The sequence below is a fragment of the Triplophysa rosa genome, unplaced genomic scaffold, assembly GCF_024868665.1.
Source record: "Triplophysa rosa unplaced genomic scaffold, Trosa_1v2 scaffold338_ERROPOS106439, whole genome shotgun sequence".
NCBI classification, from domain to species: domain Eukaryota; kingdom Metazoa; phylum Chordata; class Actinopteri; order Cypriniformes; family Nemacheilidae; genus Triplophysa; species Triplophysa rosa.
In genome coordinates this window covers 25,672-44,795 of record NW_026634344.1, presented here as the reverse complement: position 1 = coordinate 44,795, position 19,124 = coordinate 25,672, and the positions used below count along the sequence as shown (strand labels likewise).

Here is a 19,124-nt window from a genome sequence, read left to right as displayed (position 1 = left end):
GTATGGAAACCATTTTTTGAGTTTGTGGTACACTATCCCCTTAAGTGTCTTCTTCAAGGACACAATGATGACAGCTCCTACACAACCTTGATGTGGGGTACAAACCTCTATGTCAAAAATAAACTGATAAGCACAATTCTTACTTGATCTCCTCAGACGACACTGTTTCCAGCTTCAGAATCAGAATCAGAATCAGAAGAGCTTTATTGCCAAGTGTGCTTGCACACACAAGGAATTTTCTTTGGTGTTGGAAGCTTCTAGTACAGACATTCAACACAATGACAATACAATATAATACGATTTACAGTCTAAAACATTCTAAATTGTGCATATATAAAATAAAGACTATTTTACAGAAAATGGGGGATAATAACATATAAGAGACATTGTACAGGGTAGTATATAGTAGAATAAACATATTAACAGATTGTATGTACACTTGTGCAAATGGATAATTTAGTAAGTTGAGGTAGTGTTATATACATGTATACATAAGATGTAGATATAATAAGGCACTATAGTGCACACTATAGGAGTAGTGGAAGTGGAATATTGCTCTTAAGGAGCAGTTATCTGTTTCAGTCTGTTCCTGAGCACCTCATCTGGACCATCGTCTGCATCTCCTCTGTGGACAGCTGCAGCTGGTGAATCCATCGCTTCAGACATTTTCCTCAGATGCAATAACAAAGACTTATTAATATTATTAACTAGAAGGCTTGAGAAACAATGGGGATCGTATCTGTTTGTGTTCACTTTCATAACACTTAAATGTATTAGATATATCTTATCTACTATAAAATAGAAACATTTCATTATTTATTTAGGTATGAAATATAGAATGATAAATATAAAAATATAACTAATAGCCAGTGTTAAATAAAACAACATTTATTAAATTAAAATAATAATATTAATATTAAATTAATATTAAATTAAACAACATTCAGCTAGAACACGTAGAACAAAAACATTAATAACAATAAAAACTTTCAAATAATGCAATATTGGTCAATTATTTATCATATATTATATATACATATAAATATTACTATTTATAGTAACAATTTCTTAAATATAAAATGAGAAATATAAAAACCAGCTATAACTACATACAAAGGAATTCAAGTCCATCTTCACTACAGAACAATCTGAAAAGAAACAAAAAAGGACAAAAGTAAGACAGATATGATCTCAAACACTTGAGTTGGAGCTAATAACTAAATGTGAAATAGTCATTATAGTGTCACCAATATTTTTATGAAGAATGTGTCATCTTTTCCTTACCCTCTTTTCATTTCAAACCTATATGGCTTTCTTTCTTCCACAGAACACAAAAGAAGATATTTTGAAGAATGTTGGTAACTGACACCCATTCACTTACATTTGTTTTGTGTTCGTCAGTTACCAACATTCTTCAAAATATCTTCTTGTGTGTTCTGCAGAAGAAAGTCATCCAGATGTATAACGACAAGTGGGTAAGTAAACGATGACACAATTTTCATTTGAAAGATGAGGATTTGACTTAATAATACAATAGTTAACAAATGACACATTTTTAAGGGAATAAATACATTTTAGGATTTATTCAAACAGTTGGTTTCATATGTGAAGAATAATGAGATCAAAGGCAGAAAAAATGTTTCGTTTACAATTTATAATGCAAGGTTATAAAAGCTTAAAATTGTACCTGAAGTAAATAAGGACCACACCACACACTGTGAACGTACAAACAAACACACAAAAACACTTTAAACGTCTCAGTGCACAACACTAACCAGCAGACTGACACATTTCTATCCACAAAAATAAAGATGTAAGATTTCCAAACACAGACAACAAAGATATATACTGTACATATACAACAGTGAAAAGAAAAATCTCTACAAAATGTTTCTACAAACATAAAGAGAGGAAACAAACAACAGAAGAAATGAAGAACGTTTGTAAAATCAGAAAAAGGTTTGCGGGGGTGCTGTCAGTTTGAAATTTCTTGTTGCGACATGCAGTCAGATTTAAGAAAATGTCATTTTTACACTTCAGAATCATCTATATAAGTAGAACAAGCATCATTAATGTACAAATATTTAACAATTTACGTACAAAAGCATCTTTTCACATGACAGTAATGTTTTTTAACCTTCGGGTGAGATCTGCTGGGTGCTGCCAGTGACCTCCATCATGTCCTGACTGCTGACCGTAACGCTGCCCGGCGACTGTGTTCGTCAGATGATGAAGTTCAGTCATCACACCTGCAAAGAAGAAACAACACGCGCGCGCAGGTGTTGAATGTGATGAGGGCCGGACTGATTCCAGGTACTGGAAGAACACAACCCTGAGCAATCACACACTCAAGTTGTTTGACTGCACACAGTAGTGTAGTGTGTGTGTAGTTTGCTACCATTACCTGCTCCATTTGTCTCATGTGTCTCATGACAGACTCCATATACATTTTCTTCGCTCTCTGCCAGTTCTCGTTTCCAAACTGTGCAGACCTAGACCCAACACACACACACTTCTTATTATTTCAGTTATTAGCAGACATTCTTAAGTGTAACATGAAAAGTTAAGTTCGCACACTTCAGGGGTGTCCAGAGTCAGTCCACTGTCCTGCAGAGTTTCGCTTTAACTTAACCAAGACAGGATCTTGATGAGCTAAACTCTGCAGCCCTCCAGGACCAGGACTGGACACCTCTGATGTACTTTACTGAACTATACAACATTCAAGTGCTAGATTGTGTTGCATGACAAACTGAGCTACAAGAAACTGCTACAGTGATTTTTTATTATATGACATCAGTTTAATCCTATTGGTTGAGCTGTGTTACATGCATAAACGTTTTGTACTTTTACTGCTTAAAGGGTCCTGTAGGATTGATCTTTCCTCATTCCTGTTTTAAAGTGATAGATGGACATCAAGAATACACATCTATATACGGTGTATTTAACTTTAGAATTTATTTAGATTTCAATGTAAAGAAGCCTTTTTCCACAGTGGCCACTATAGCGGAGTGAACTCAGTCAAAAGTGATGAGGTATAGCTAGCTGAGAGGGCTGCAGACCAGCCTAAGATACATAAGAACCTTTCCAGGAAACACATATTAAAGGGATACTTCACCCAAAAACGAAAATTCTGTCATCATCAGTGTTACTCTGGAAATGTAATTAAATTACTGATTACTCCTTTTAAAAGTAATCAAGTTACTGGTCTGATTACTTTATTTCAAAAGTAATTAGTTACATTACTCGTTACATTACTACCCCCCACCCCTCAAAAACACAAAATAACCTCTTTAGCCTTCTCATGACTAAACTTTATTGGGAAGTGCATATGCTACTGTACTCTATCTCGTCTTTAATTATTTTAATACATTATTTCTGCTTATGCCACACTAAAGCCTGTCATAGATAATAATAATAATAAAACTGTGACATTTTAACTTAAAAAAAATTTCATATGTTAACTAGTATTTCTAAACCTCCATAATGTAAAAAGTTTCTCCTTAGTTTCTTATAACTTGTATATATTAACTAGTGCTTCTGCATATTTTTATGATGATTTCTTCGTCATATAACAAATATAACGGCGTAAGAGCAGCAAAAACTAGTCTGACAAAACATAACATGTTGCTAATAGCAGCCTGGCACTCGACAGTAGAAGTTGATTCGTTGCTCTCCGTGCCCGGTGACGTCACTTTCTCCAGAAGTTTAACCGTGCTGTACTGCCTCTTCAGGTTGTTTTTCACAGGAGAGAGGGTTTTGCTTACCTCCACATGACCGACAACGCACAACAATGTTCTTGCCTTTGACAGAAATAAACTCAAAATAATGATTGTATTTCCAGCTACAGAACGCATACGTTTCTCTCTCCATGCTGAGTTTGTTTTCGCTGGTAGTACCAAAAATTGTCTTGTGATATGGAGATGTATGGGTCTGGAATACTTACAATTGGAGCATAAAGGCTAAGGATAGCATCGGCCGTTACGAGTTTTTAGCATAAGGTGGCAGGCTTTTCCATAGAGTGACTTTGGTAGAACTTTCCGCTCAGGCGCTTACAGGTTTCAGTTTGATTCAAGTCAATTCAATTTTATTTATATAGCGCTTTTCACAAAGTGCATTGTCCCAAAGCAGCTTTACAGGAGAAAATAAGAGAAACTGAAAAACACAAAAAAGGTCAAACACAGCACAGTTCATGGTGTTTATAGAACAAGCAAGATCATTCTAGTAAATAAGATCTAATAAATGCAGTCTCCCGGTGGTTTATTTAGCATATTTTGCATTAAGTGAAAGCTTGGCTGAAAAGATGTGTCTTTAATCTAGATTTAAATTGGGAGAGTGGGTCTGACCCTCGACTAGTATCGAGAAGCCTATTCCAGAGTTTAGGTGCTACGTATGAGAAAGCTCCGCCCCCTTTGGTGGATTTAGTTATTCTAGGTGTTATCAAAAGTCTGGAGTTTTGAGATCTAAGAGAGCGTGATGGGTTGTAGTGTGGTAGAAGCTCTGTTATGTAGGTAGGGGCTAAACCGTTTAAGGCTTTATAAGTGATTAAAAGAACTTTAAAGTCAATACGATACTTAATGGGTAACCAGTGAAGGCTTGATAACATTTGGGTTATGTGATGGTATTTTCTGGACCTGGTTAGAACTCTGGCAGCTGCATTCTGAACTAACTGTAGTTTGTTTATTCATGATGTAGGACAACCACTAAGTAGTGCATTACAGTAGTCAAGTCTTGAGGTCACAAATGCACGAATAAGCTTCTCTGCGTCAGCAACACATAGAATATTTCATAATTTGCCAACATTTCTAAGGTGGAAGAAGGCTGTTTTTGTGACATTTGAGATGTGATTTCTAAATGACTTTTCTAAAAGTTGCTATCTAATATAATGCCTAGGTCTTTAACTGTATTTGTTGGAGTAACACTGCAGCCTTCAATTTGCCGGTTATAATCCGAAATATTCTGCTCACGTGTCTTTGGTCCGATAAGTAATATTTCTGTTTTATTAGAATTTAAAAGAAGGAAATTACAAGTCATCCAATGTTTTATATCTTCGATGCACTCTGCCAATTTGGATAGCTGGAATCAAGGAATCATCTGGTCTTGATGAGATATATAGCCGAGTATCATCTGCATAACAGCGGAAGCTAATTCCATGTTTTCTAATAATGTTTCCAAGGGGCAGCATGTATATGGAGAATAGCAAGGGTCCTAAAACCGATCCCTGAGGTAATCCATAATTTACTTGCGTTAGATTTGATGATTCCCCATTTAAATGGACAAATTGATGTCTGTCTGATAAGTAAGATCTGAACCATTGCAGTGCCTGTCCCTGAATACCGGTATAATTGTGTAAGAGATCTAAAAGTAAGTTATGGTCTACAGTATCGAAGGCAGCACTAAGGTCAAGCAGGACTAGGAGTGAGATGTTACCTTTATCTGATGCTATAAGCAGGTCGTTTGTCATTTTAACGAGCGCAGTTTCAGTGCTATGATGAAAATAAATTCTACTTTTGTTTTTGTAGTGACATCTGATGGAATCAAAATAGTAATTTCATGAAATATCAATGTCCACTACATAGCTCTGGTACTCACTGGCTGTTTATAGACTGAAATCTATAAACACACTTAACTAAACCCTAAAATTGTAGAACTAATTGGGAGACAGCGTAATCATTTCTTTGTAACAATAAACAATACATTTCAAGTAAAAGACTCAGGGTCTCTGCTCCAGTAAACCTCTTTGACATTGTTCTGCTACAGAATGAACTGAAAACTTCACTACCACTGAGCTAACAGTAGCCATGTTTTGTGTGAAAGCATCAACAAACCGTTTTTGTGTGTTCAGGGGGGAAGAAGACAAGTCTTACACTGCTGCGTTTAAAGAAATCTGTTTTATTACAAGAAATAAATAGATTTTGCTATTTTAGGATTAAGTAAAAAGTTAAAAGATTTGTGGAAGTTTATTGGCAAGTTAACTAAATAATTAATTCACGAGAAAAAAACAATAGAATGATTTTTAAAAAATTGGTAGATTAATCAGAAAAATACTTGATACATTAATCGATTTGAAAAAAAAATATATTATCTGGGTCCGTGTATCTTCGGATAATTCATTTATTCGTTTTTGTTTTCAAAACAGAAAAACGAATAAACCGTTCATTTTTTATATATTCCACCGTATACGAGACAAATTTTTGGTTTGTTTTCCTCAATATTTCCTTAAGTGCATCAAATTAATACAACAAAACCAAAACGAAGCATCAAGTATTTTTCTTAACAAAGCGCATTTTAGTCCACCGGAAGTTCAGCTGCACTGCCGCCTCTGGCGACGAGTGGTATAGCAAAAGACCACTCTCTGTAATTATATTGTGTTTTCAGTGGTGTGTGCCACTAAATCCATAAACAACCATACAGACACATAGGTAGACATTTCTGTGCAATGTAGAAGTATACACGCAATTAATGAAATAAAGAATGCACCTATATGGACGCGCATGCGTCAGTGCTCGTGGCAGCGATGTATCTGACAGCGGGGGAGGTTACCATAGCCGCCGTTAAAATGTATAGTGAGAGACTTTGTTTGCATTGTTCGTAAAAATGTTAACATAAAAGACAAAAGACTTCTACATACAACTGTTGTTTGTAGAAGTGTTTTGACTTTTATATTTTATACTGTATGTAGATGGACATACATGATGCTATGTTTATAAAAAATAAGCTGAGTTAATCAAAAACCTGTACTTTTCATTGCACGTTACATTCTATTACATAGCAATAGAACTCCGCCCAAAACACAATAGAAAATGTAATGGTTTCCTTGTAAATACCATTATGAACCTTTGGGTTTTTATGCATTAAAACCATAACTAAATTCCTATTATAACTAATAAATCCATTACATTTTCTATTGTGTTTTGGGTAGGGTTCTATTGTTTTTTTATTCTTAATAAAATGTAGTGAGTGGTGTGTAGTAATATGAGACATTACATGTTGATCAAGCAGACTGTATATTATAAAAACTATTTCTTCACTACTTCTTTTATTTTATCATGGGTCACTATGACCGGTTAACCTTTATATTCGCATACCTGAATATGAATAAATAGCTTTTATTGTCATTGCAGGCAAAGCAAACAACGAAATTCTTAGAGCACCTCTTACACAAAACACAAGACATAAATAAATATTTGTAATATAATACGACAAAAATGCCCTCTGGCCGGCGCTTCAGAGCACCAAACACCAGGACTTCCAGACACAGAAGCAGCTTCTTCCCCCAGGCAATCTCCCTCCTGAACACATAACTGCTCCTTAAGAGCAATATTCCACTTTCACTACTGCTATAGTGTGCACTATAGTGCCTTATTATATTTACATTTTATTTCTACATGTATATTACACTACCTACTTACAACATTATCCTTTTGCACAATAGAGTACATACAATCTGTTCATATGTATATTCTACTGTATACTACCCTGTACAATGTCTCTTATATGTTATTATCCCCCATTTTCTGTACAATAGTCTTTTATTTTATATATGCACATTTTATAATCTTTTAGACTGTAACTCTTATTATATTTGTATTGTCGTTGTGTTGAATGTCTGTACTAGAAGCTTCCAACACCAAAGAAAATTCCTTGTGTGTGCAAGCACACTTGGCAATAAAGCTCTTCTGATTCTGCAAAAAATTGGCAAATCAGCATTTTGACTAATCACTGTAAAATGAGCAACAAGGTAATAGAGCAGATAAGGGAGATCTTAAAGTGCAGAGCGATAACAGAGTCACTTTTGAACATTTACTGTAGATAACTGTTTAGGATATTTATTGTCCTGGGATAGAAACTGTCTCTAAATCAGCTAGTGTGTGTTTTGGCTGATCTGTAACGCATGCCAGATGGCAACAGTTCAAACAGACCCTGACCAGAGTGAGAGCAGTCTCTGGTGATTCTCATACCTAACAATAAACCTTTTTTTAGACACTCACTACAATCTCTTAGTAGTTTTAACTTTTTATCAAACTCAGCTAGCCTATAATGTAATATGCAATGATAAGGACAGGTTTTGATTAACTCAGCTTATTTTTGTAAACAGCTATCATGCATGTAGAGCTGTATAGAAATGTTCAGTCTTTTATGTTTAACATTTTCATGAACTTAACATTTAACAACTTTCACATTTTTAGTGCAAACAAAGGTGCAAAATTGTATCAGAAGTGCAAAACGAGCTGCTCTCACTATGAATTTAAATGGGGCTATGGTTAAACCTCCCTTGCTGTCAGCTTTGCACGCACGCACGCACACACATTCTTTATTTCATTAACCATATACTTCTACATTGCACAGAAATGTCTACCTATGTGTCTGTATGGTTGTTTATGGATTTAGTGGCACACGCCACTGAAAACATATGTATAATTACAGAGAGTGGTCTTGTGCTATACCACTCGTCGCCAGAGGCGGCAGTGCAGCTGAACTTCCGGTGGACTAAAATGCGCTGTTAAGAAAAATACTTGATGCTTCGTTTTGGTTTTGTTGTATATTCATTTGATGAACTTAAAGAAATATTGAGGAAAACAAACCAAAAATTTGTCTCGTATACGGTGGAATATGTAAAAAATGAACGGTTTATTCGTTTTTCTGTTTTGAAAACAAAAACGAATAAATGAATTATCCGAAGGTACACGGATCTATCTGTATGTATAATGTATTATAGCGATTTTCACAATTTTGATTGTTGCAAAGCAGTTTTACACAGATTATAATTCAAAGAAATGTTAATAATAATAAATAAATAAAACTAAGACATTATATATAAATAAAATGCATGGTATTATTGCAAGTCATTCTCTATGTAATGTACATGAATGAAACTAAACTGAAATAAGTACTATATTGGATTATAAGAAACTGTCAATTATTAATCGAAGCACATTCTTTATTATATTATAAAGTGTGTAATATGTACAAGACTTACATTTACATTTAGTACTCACTCTTAATATCACAGTGTAATGTAGTTGTACAGTACTTATGGGTAAATTTATGGAGCGAATTTAGTCTCATGAATTATTCACACATAAAACACGACGTACACTTGCGTAGCCAGTTTCACATCGAGATGTGACAATTGCTGTCACAATCGAGAAAAACTGTAATAAAATTAGAGTTAATGACATTCAGGTCTGTGAAGTAAGTCTGCGCAGTGTCAACGCGATATCAGTCGGTTAATAATGTTAGTGATACTGCCGCTGGTTTCTAATGTGCAGATTCTCAATGCGATATTAGTCATCAGGGTTAATAATAATACTTATTACTGATGCTGGTTTATTTACAATATTATAATATAAACGATTTTGTCAGCGCTGAAAATATACCAGATATTTACAATATACCAGAAAAATTTGCAATAATACCATATCGTGCAAATAGAATGTATATACTGCCATTAAATGTAAGATGTCTGTGTTTATGTTTGAGTCTCCCAGTGAGCAACAGTGGCAAGGAACCAAAACTCCACTACATATGTATACTAGGGATGTAACGATACTTCGTATTATGATATTTCGCGATGCAAAAATGTTACGATGCGCATCATAGAGAGATGGGAATATTTTACTATATGTTTAATTCTATTCGTTCAGCGGTCAAGACGCTACGTACTCTGCGCCAGCGCGTCACGTGTGCTTATCTCACATATGCGGTACTAGAGAGAGAAGCACAAGACACAATCTGTGTCTCCAAGTGGTTTACAAAGCGTCATATTTTTCTTTACAATCGCTGGTAAAACACAGCAAACTTGAAGCGTGACTGCAGGCGAGTCACCCCGAAACTCATTACAAAGGCAGCACAAACGTTTTTAAATGCCAATGTTAATTTATCCGCTAACATGATATGCAACATAAAGTAAGCCAAAAGAAACCAGCGCTGTTCAGATCAGATAAAATTGCATTTTAATCAAAAGACTATGACTAAACCCAAATCAAAATTTGCTGTCAAAATTGACACTGATCTTAATTGTAATTTCAGTTAAGCCTTAAAATGTTAAAATTCTTTATTAAGTTGTATGTGCAACAAAATAAGTGACTGAAATTGTTAATATTTTGAAAATAAATGTTATTTGAATTTCAGTTTCATTTTTGAATTTTGTTCAAAATATCGAGAAGTGTATCGTATCGTGAACCCAGCATCGAGATATGTACCGTACCGTGAGCTGAGTGTATCGTTGCACCCCTAATGTATACATGTATAAAAGTGGAGAAAAAAACCTTGGGAGAGACCAGGCTCAACCGGGAGGGCCAGTTCTCCTCTGGCATGTTAACGTAAAGCTGCTGCAACTACAGAGAGGATGAATTCTGCTTTTAAGCTGTAAGGTGCTACCGAAGTAAGTAAGAAAAACTGCTTGCAACAACACCCTAGAAAAACCTATTGATCAGTCGAAATACCCTAGTAACAAGCTAGAATACCTTAGCAACACACAGTAAACAGCTTCAAGACCCTAAAAACATCAAGCAACCAGATGTAACGCCATTACCAGCTATAACACCCTAGCAACCTGTAATTACCAGCCATGTTACCCTAGTAACCAGCTAAAATCCCTTAGCTACACCTAATTACCACCCAAAATACCCTAGTAACCAGCTAAAATCCCTTAGCTACACCTAATTACCAGCTAAAAAAACTCTAGCAGCACCTAATTACTATGGAAATACCCTAGTAACAAGCCTTAGAAACGCGGTATACTAACTTGTTAGTAGGGTATTCATCTGAAGCTCAAAATACAAACCTTGTTATTTACCTGGTCTTCAGAATCTGCTGCTGTGTCCAGGTTTTCAGGTCTGGTTTCTGTTTACTGTGGAAGAGAGAGAGAGAGAGAGTGAGCTTTCATGGAGGTGTTTTGATCTGCAGATTCACATAAATTACAACCGTTTTCTCCCCGAGACAACAGAAACTCATTGGCCTGCATATGTCACAAAGACAAAGGACCTACCCTGGCGCTCCGCTGTATCTGAAGATCTCCAGGTCACCTACTAAATCTTTCAAATTTGATCTCTGACAGCACTTTCTGTTAGACAAGAGAAAAACATCACGATGTCAAAACAAAGAGTTTTAAAGTGTTTAGAATTCAGATGTGTTGGAGCACATGTGCACTATAGTTTGGACTCTTACTTGGTCCTCCGCCATCTTTTTGGAGATCTTCTTCATCTCCAGCTTCAGTCTTTCAACGAGCTCTATCCTGCTCGTGATCCCCTGACAGACAATCTTCTGTTGCTCAGCTATTGAGCCCATCGACCGGTTTCTAGACAAAAACACAAATGAGAAACACGGTCTAGCACTGGTCCTGATGTGTAGTCATTGTGACATCAATGAGAGAGTTACTGTCATTAGATCAGTGATCTGTCAGTGTAAAAACAACTCACATGCTTTTCAGCAGCATCATGTTTCTTCCTTCTGTACCGTCAGCCTGGGTGGCCTGTTTTACACACACAAACAGTATGAAAATAAACAAAATCACAGGCAAGCATGGTGTTTGGATCCTATTTAAAGAAGAAAAGAGCAAACACACCTTTACGTTTCTCTCCATCATTTCTTGCACCTCAGGTGGGACGTGTTCCAGAAGACGATCTCTGTAATTGTCCATCCCCTTCGACCTCTCCTCGAGCTTCTTGATTTCCCTGCCATCAGAATAAATATCAGTGACAGTAATAATCAAGTTCAAACACGTTTTAGCTGCACTGTTTGTGTACAACTGAAATGTAAAGAAACAGAAGAAGAATTGTGTATATTTGGATGTGTGATGTGTCCACCTACATTTCAAGTCCATCTAATCTCTCCTTCAATGTTGTGAGGACTCTGTCTTTCTGAAGAATGGAGAAGATCAAACTGCGATCCCTGTGTAATAAAACATGATGTTCAGAATCACGATTCATTTCTCAACTAAGTTCAGGAGTGAAGTCTGGAGTACAGGAAAGAACTGTGGAGCAAACTACTGAAAACGACTCAATGATGGAGATCAGATCTCTGTGTGGGTCATACAGTCTTTCTTTCATAGTCAAATCTCTCTGGATTATTAGCGTTAAAGGCAATAAATGTTTGGAAATCTCTTTTGACACTCCAAAGCATTTGATTGAAATATGTTGAAAACGGTGAAGCATCTTCTACTGTACAGTATATTTACAATAAAACAAAACATAAATCCATATAAAAATATAATCTCAAGTCTGCTTCTCTTTGACAGCCAAACGATTTCCTCTGGAACAAATCATACATTTATACTGTAAGAGCAACGATGGCTAAAACGAATGATATCTCATGTTTAACCAGCACAGAGACATCAGAGATGAGACTCCTCTCTAGACATCACCTGGAGCTCACGCCTTCAAAAACATTTCTTAAAACCTCTCGGTTCTTATTGGAGTCATTTCTCCATGGCTTCTCGATAAGAGGGACGGATCAGGAACACATTCAGACATTTGGTTAGATGTTACATACACACACATATTGGAGCGAATCCCAAAAATATCCACAAATGAAAGGCTTGATAAGATGAGAATGAAACATGTCTTACTCTGGATGAGCTGCGTGAAGAGAAGTCTTCAGGTACTCTACTGAAGTGGATAAGTGGATAAATGGATCTTTTCTCAGAGTGGGTTCTTTCTGCTGTTTATCCGTCCTGAGCTTCTTCTGTTGGCTCAGCAGAGGCAGTGCCAAACCTACCAATCAACATAGATTTATTTCATGTTAATAGAGATGTCATGTATTACTTTACACTCACACACGGGTTGTTTCATTTCACTGATTGAGAATTTAGCACGAGGGTTCAAGTGCAGTTCTTCAATAGCAACATAGCATCAGATGTTGAAACGGTTCGTATGTACCTTGTGTGTTTTACTTCACCCACAAACAGTTTAAATACTGCAAATTTCACTTCGTCACGCTGGTTTACCAAACTCACCAGGGTTGAAGCGGCCACAGACGGTGCAGCCATGAATTCTCTTCATGACACTTTCTGTGACGGGGCTTCTCTCAGGCGGTGGACGTGGGTACATTGAACCTGCAAAATCAGATTTTCATCCCTTAGCTACACCTCATTACCAGCTAAAAATCCCTATTAACAACCTAGCATACCTTAGCAAGGTAACAACTTAAAGACCCTTCAAATGTTTAGCAACCTAGTTAACAGCTAAAGACCCTAGCAACACCTGACTAGCCGAAATGCTCTAGTAACAAGCAAGATCACACCAACAACACACAGTAAACAGCTTAAACACCCTAACAATACACAGAAAAGCGCTATATAAATGCCTCGTTCATAAATCTACACATACAGCATATTTCTTCTCATTGTTCTAGCTTACTTAACACTCACACGAGTGTCGTTTCATGCGACTGACTGTAATTTAGCACATGGGCCCAATGTTTTATGAGCTCACCTGTGCGCTGTGTGGCGCACTGATTCCACACGCTGGTCCATTTGTCGTTTGGGAATTCGATTTTCTTGGGTGACGGCTTTGGGTGCAGTGCTTCAACAGTAACATAACCACACAGCAGATTTATTACATGCTGAAACAGTTTGTATGTACCTTGTGTGTTTTACTTCACCCACAAACAGTTTTTAAGATATGAAACATTGAAACGCTGATTTTATGTTGTTTTACCAAACTCACCAGGGTTGAAGCGGCCACAGACGGTGCAGCCATGACTTCTCTTCATGACACTTTCTGTGACGGGGCTTCTCTCAGGCGGTGGACGTGGACTCAATGAAGCAACACCTAAACAAATCAGATTTTCATCTTCAATATTGTTTTCAAGAAGAAACTCGATGCACTTTTCCTTTCACTCAAGCATTAATAGGTTTTACAATTAAAATGCCAAACTTTACCAGAATATGTTTGTTGTTCATTGACACCGACGGGCCTGAAACTTCTGAACTTGCTCTGAATCATTTTCTCTGCGAAATAACAAAACACAATTCACTGACAGATTCACATCGACTTCACTTTTACAAGAGCAGTTTTCCAGTAATCATGACAACAATAACCGTGACTATAGATATTGTGTTAATACTACACACGTGATAATATTGTCAATAATTCAGAGTTAAACATTTTGTCGATGGTTACACAGTTTTTTTAAACGTGCGGTAAAGTTATAAATAAACACGTATTGTGCTTCGGCCACGATTATCTTGTAGTAATCGTCAAATATTGTGACAGGACTGCATTGAGAATACATTTCAAAGACTTTATATTCGTTTGTGTGAAGTTTAGACACACTTAACGTCGATAAAAACTCATGTTGATCACTCACCTCGCGCTGCTCTGAGCTCTTCTACAGATCAGAAACTGTGAACTGCTCTGAGATCTTACACAGATCCAACAGCAAACAGATTCTCAATCGTATTAAAGCGAAGATGTGAGCGATACAAACTCGAGGAGTGAACCGGTCACTGACACAACTGTTTGCAGTTTGCGCTGATAACATCTGGCTGCTGGACGCGCGAGGCTTCGTGACGTCGGGCTAGAACGCAAAGCAGCCAATCAGGAGCGAGAGTCTCGTTAAAACGCTTGACGCCGCAACGCAGAAGTCAAAGACTTTTACGTCAACTTCAGTTCGAGTTTTGCGTTTGATTCAAACATCATTTGCTCATCTTCATGTCCTTCAGTTTAACCCGTCTGACTTTTTTCCATTGAACAAAACACATTTTGAAATACAAGACTTTTCCCTCAAAGATGATTGTTGGCTTAAAACAAGAAAAAAAACCACTGCTTTGTTGTATATTGTGGGATATATTCAAGATTGTATTCATATACTATAAGTCACTTACTGCTTTTTACTCGTCACATTTTAGGCAATTAGTATCTTTGTCAGTGAACATTTATGTACAAATTCATTGTTTTTAATGTTGTTATTTATGTATGTGCTTTAAGGTTACAGGTATAAATCAATCATTACCATTTAAATAAAAGTGGAATATTCTCAGCAAGAGCATTAAGTTTTAAGATGTTATTAAATTATGAATTACTTCATATTGAAAAGGTTTATGGTAATAATATCAGAATGGTTTGTAAATTAATAACAGGGAGACAATTATATCATTGTTATTTATTTATTTGGTTTTGATACTGTTTAATTCATTCTGATATTAGAGAAAGGTGACATTTAATATAAATTTACATCTCTTTGGTTGAACATTAATTCTCGTGGATCACTTTTTCCACACTGACACATGAAACAGCCGTCTGGGTCCTCTCTGCTCTCAGAAAACCACGCTTCCCATTTCCATAATAACCAGAGCAGGATTTAAAACAAGTTTGACACACTTTGCACTCCTTCGTTTCAAAAGGCACCCGCAATTCAGCCCTGGATGTTTCAGAAGTAAGTCTTTCATGTGCATATCTAAATATTATAGAATGCAATAAGCAAGATTCCATAAACCTTTATACCCAGGAGGCTTTGTGCACACATTCATCAGGCAGAACCGGAGTCCAGGTAGGGAACATCAAACCCAAACTGCCTCTATCGGCCTCAGGTGTGTTAACCCGGGGATAAGACACAGAGACAAAACACAAGCTGATATTAGCATAATCACCTTTATTTGTTTAGCGCGTTACACAGTTTACACTGTTGCAAAGCAGCTTTACACAAGGGCACAATGTAAAACGCACATAAATCAAACAAATCGAAAAGAATTTAAATGAAACATTTGGAATCATTGTATAGTCCGGTGCGGGCGTCATCTGAAGTGCTTGCAGGGGCCGGTGTCATGTGTTGGGTCATCTGATGTCTCGGTGGGAGGCAGGGTCCGGACTGGAGCTGGCATATCACTAGCATCCCAAAGTGAAAACAAAGCAAACAGAGAAGAATTAGCGTATAGCCGCTGTTCATAGCCTCTTAGGCAGAGAATAATGATGAATAATTGATGTATGCTATGCTGAAGAGATGTGCTTTCAGTCTAGATTTAAATTCTGTCAGGAAGGCTGTTCCACAGTTTAGGTGCTAGGTTGGATAAAGCTCCACCTCTTTTGGTGGATTTTGCGATTTTAGGCACTACTAACAGTTCAGAGTTTTGTGATCTTAAGGAGCGTGATGGACTGTAGCGTATTAGAAGTTCTGTTAAATACACGGGTGCTATGCTGTTTAAGGCTTTATAAGCGAGTAGCAGTATTTTACGATCAATATGGAATTTAACTGGTAACCAGTGTAAAGATGCTAAAACTGGGGTTCTATGGTCAAACTTGCGTGACCTGTAAGAACTCTAGCAGCTGCATGTTGCACTATTTGTAGCCTATTTATTGAGGATGCAGAACAACAACCTCGCAGTGCATTGCGATCATCTCATCTAGACGTCATAAATGCATGCACAAGCTTTTCTGCATCAGATCTAGATTCATATGTTCCGCAGATTTTTCTGAGGTGGAAGAAGGCTGTCTTTGTGACATGAGAGATGTGGTTTTTAAAAGACAGATTGCTGTCTAATATAACACCCAAGTATTTTACTGTAAAAGTTCAATAAGTCAGTAATTGCAAGTCCTAAAGCATCAATTGTGTTATCAATATGAATGTTAAAGGGGGATGCAACGGTGTTTCATGCATTCTGACTTCTTTACACTGTTAAACGTTCTGGCTTCTCAACTTGTCAAAAAACGAGTTGCACGTATGACATATATTTCTGTGCTCAATACACTCCCCAGCATTCGTATAGGTTTCGTAAAGTTTTTTTCGAACATGAAAATCCGTTTCGTAACAACTGCTTTTAGTCCCTTATTGGACAATTCTCTGAGAAAAGCACACAGCACGCCCACGCACCAGCCAAGGAGAGCGGGAGAAGGAGCATGCGTACACGTCACTTCCACTTGTGTGCAGGAGAGAGAGAGAGCACTACATTCGCGAAGTTTAGCTGTGTTTGTTTGTTCACTGCATTTGGGTGATGAATGTTATATAAATGGTGGATATAACGCTGGATTTGGAGATGGTTTGAAAATGATAGATGGAGCGGTCCCAACGCTAAAAGATGCCGGACATGAACCGCACACCAGTTCAAACTGAGTCATCTGTGTTTTGTTGGCAATGGGTGCGCACGTGCTTTTGTTCCGCCTAATCCAACTTCCCCACCTGTGTCGTATGTTTTGGGAAATAATCGTACAGCTGTACGTGTCTTTTATAAATGAGATACAGTAAAAATAAAAACTCTACGGATATTTGAAGCGTACGATACTATTCTGTAAGTATACAAGATTAACATGAGATACCAGACGTGTTCAAATTTGTTGGTACCCTTACAGCTCATTGAAATAATGCTTCATTCCTCCTGAAGAGTGATGGAATTAAAAGCTATTGTATCATGTATACTTGCATGCCTTTGGTATGTCCTAGAATAAAGCAAAGAAGGTGTGGAAAGAGATGAATTATTGCTTATTCTACAAAGATATTCTAAAATGGCCTGGACACATTTGTTGGTAGCCCTTAGAAAAGATAATACATCATTGGATTATAGTGATGTTTCAAACTAATTTGTTTCTTTAATTAGTATCACACATGTATCACACGTCTTGTAATCAGTCATTCAGCCTATTTAAACGGAGAAAAGTAGTCACTGTGCTGTTTGGTATCATTGTGTGCACCACACTGAACATGGACCAGAGAAAGCAAAGGATAGAGTTGTCTGAGGAGCTCAGAAAGAAAATAATAGACAAGCATGGTAAAGGAAAAGGCTACAAGACCATCTCCAAGCAGCTCGATGTTCCTGTGACAACAGTTGCAAATATTATTAAGAAGTTTAAGGTTTAAGGAGAAGCGAATAGTCAGCAGAAGTCTGCAGTAGTGCGTAAATCTGCTATTTACCCTGTTACCTTGTTTTAACTGTTGCCTGTTGTTAGTTAAGATTATTTGAGCTTGTTTATTTAATTACTCGTTGACTGAGTGCTAAGGTGTTAGCGTTTTTCTTCCGTTGGGTACTGTGTTACTGAAGTCACATTAAGTTGCCATTATAGTTTTTTGCCATTATAGTTTTGCACTTAAAAGCACGGAGCTAGTTGATCGCTGTTTGATCCGTGGCCCATTCAAGTTGTTCAGGCTTTGTTTTGCTAATCGAGAAGGCGTGTTCAGCTGTATTCTGTTCATGCTAATCTAAAGCGCCAGCCCTCGTGTGTGAAGACCGACGAATGTAGTGACCTGCGACTCTACCTGTGCGACTCCACCGAGCAAAGACACCGGCAAGGCACATCAGTATATTTAACATACCTTTGCTTTCATTTAGTTGTATACTAACACCATGTGTTTCCAGATTATTCCTGTACTCCACCGCAAACAGTGTTCTCACCCAAGACGCAAGGCACGACGCGCCCACTCTCACGTGCGTCCCATTCACACCTCCCCTTCTACACATCTGTCTCTCTCTGTGGGTCCCTGACTTCATCCATGCTTTTGCCAGCCAGTCTGACATTCACTTTCTAGGTCTTACTGAGACATGGATTCGTCGTGAAGACTCAGCCACACCCGCTGCTCTCTCCACAAACTACTCCTTCTCTCACTCTCCCCACCAAACTGGAAGAGGAGGAGGCACAGGTTTGCTTATCAACAATAATTGGAAATATTCCACACCATCTTCTCTATGCAACAACTATTCATTTGAATACCACGCTGTTAATATCATTTCTCCCACTCAGCTCAGTGTTGTTGTAGTTTACCGCCCCCCAGGTCTTCACAACTTCATTGAAGAGTTACATGTGCTGCTCTCATCATTCCCGGAGGATGGCGGCCCTCTTGTAGTCTTTGGGGACTTCAACATCCACCTGGAGAAACACTATGCTTCTGACTTCCACACCGCTCACCGCCTCGTTCGACCTCACGCGACTCGCCACAGCAGGTATTCACAGATCAGGAAACCAGCTTGATCTCATCTACTGTACACCCGTAACTGCACCACAGATAACATTAAAGTCACATTTATGACCACTTCTTCATCACTTTCAACATGCTCCTGCCTACATGCACTACACCAACACCACCACCCGTTTATTTTAGACGGAGCCTTCGCTCTCTCTCCCCCAGCACCCTCTCTGCTAAAGTGACATCCTCTCTTCCCTCCAACTTTGCATCTCTAGATGCTGACACCGCCACCT

At 37.6% G+C, this 19,124-nt stretch overlaps 1 protein-coding gene and 1 long non-coding RNA gene across 2 annotated transcripts; both read right to left on the bottom strand.

Moving 5' to 3' along the window:
* Nucleotides 1-1,095: 1,095 nt before the first annotated feature.
* On the bottom strand, nt 1,096-5,315 carry LOC130550456 (uncharacterized). Its single transcript, XR_008962420.1, has 4 exons — nt 2,405-5,315; nt 2,138-2,249; nt 1,688-1,715; nt 1,096-1,148 (listed from the first exon to the last, which is right to left on the bottom strand). It is a non-coding gene; the product is annotated as an uncharacterized LOC130550456 (long non-coding RNA).
* A 5,450-nt stretch (nt 5,316-10,765) lies between these two features.
* LOC130550455 (uncharacterized) lies at nt 10,766-14,420 on the bottom strand. Its single transcript, XM_057327937.1, has 12 exons — nt 14,311-14,420; nt 13,883-13,951; nt 13,668-13,772; nt 13,434-13,523; nt 12,956-13,054; nt 12,569-12,713; nt 11,812-11,892; nt 11,567-11,675; nt 11,421-11,473; nt 11,170-11,299; nt 10,991-11,065; nt 10,766-10,852 (listed from the first exon to the last, which is right to left on the bottom strand). The coding sequence occupies exons 2-11, from the start codon at nt 13,944-13,946 to the stop codon at nt 11,024-11,026; spliced, it is 918 nt and encodes a 305-aa protein (XP_057183920.1). The 5' UTR covers nt 13,947-13,951; nt 14,311-14,420; the 3' UTR covers nt 10,766-10,852; nt 10,991-11,023.
* Nucleotides 14,421-19,124: the final 4,704 nt, after the last annotated feature.

What these genes read in the sequence shown, in the direction of transcription:
- LOC130550455 (XM_057327937.1), bottom strand. Translation starts at nt 13,946, where the DNA reads ATGATTCAGAGCAAGTTCAGAAGTTTCAGGCCCGTCGGTGTCAATGAA. An exon ending in TGAACAACAAACATATTCTG is followed by an intron (nt 13,773 to 13,882) that starts GTAAAGTTTGGC and finishes TGATTTGTTTAG; the next exon opens with GTGTTGCTTCATTGAGTCCA. An exon ending in GTGCGCCACACAGCGCACAG is followed by an intron (nt 13,055 to 13,433) that starts GTGAGCTCATAA and finishes CTGATTTTGCAG; the next exon opens with GTTCAATGTACCCACGTCCA.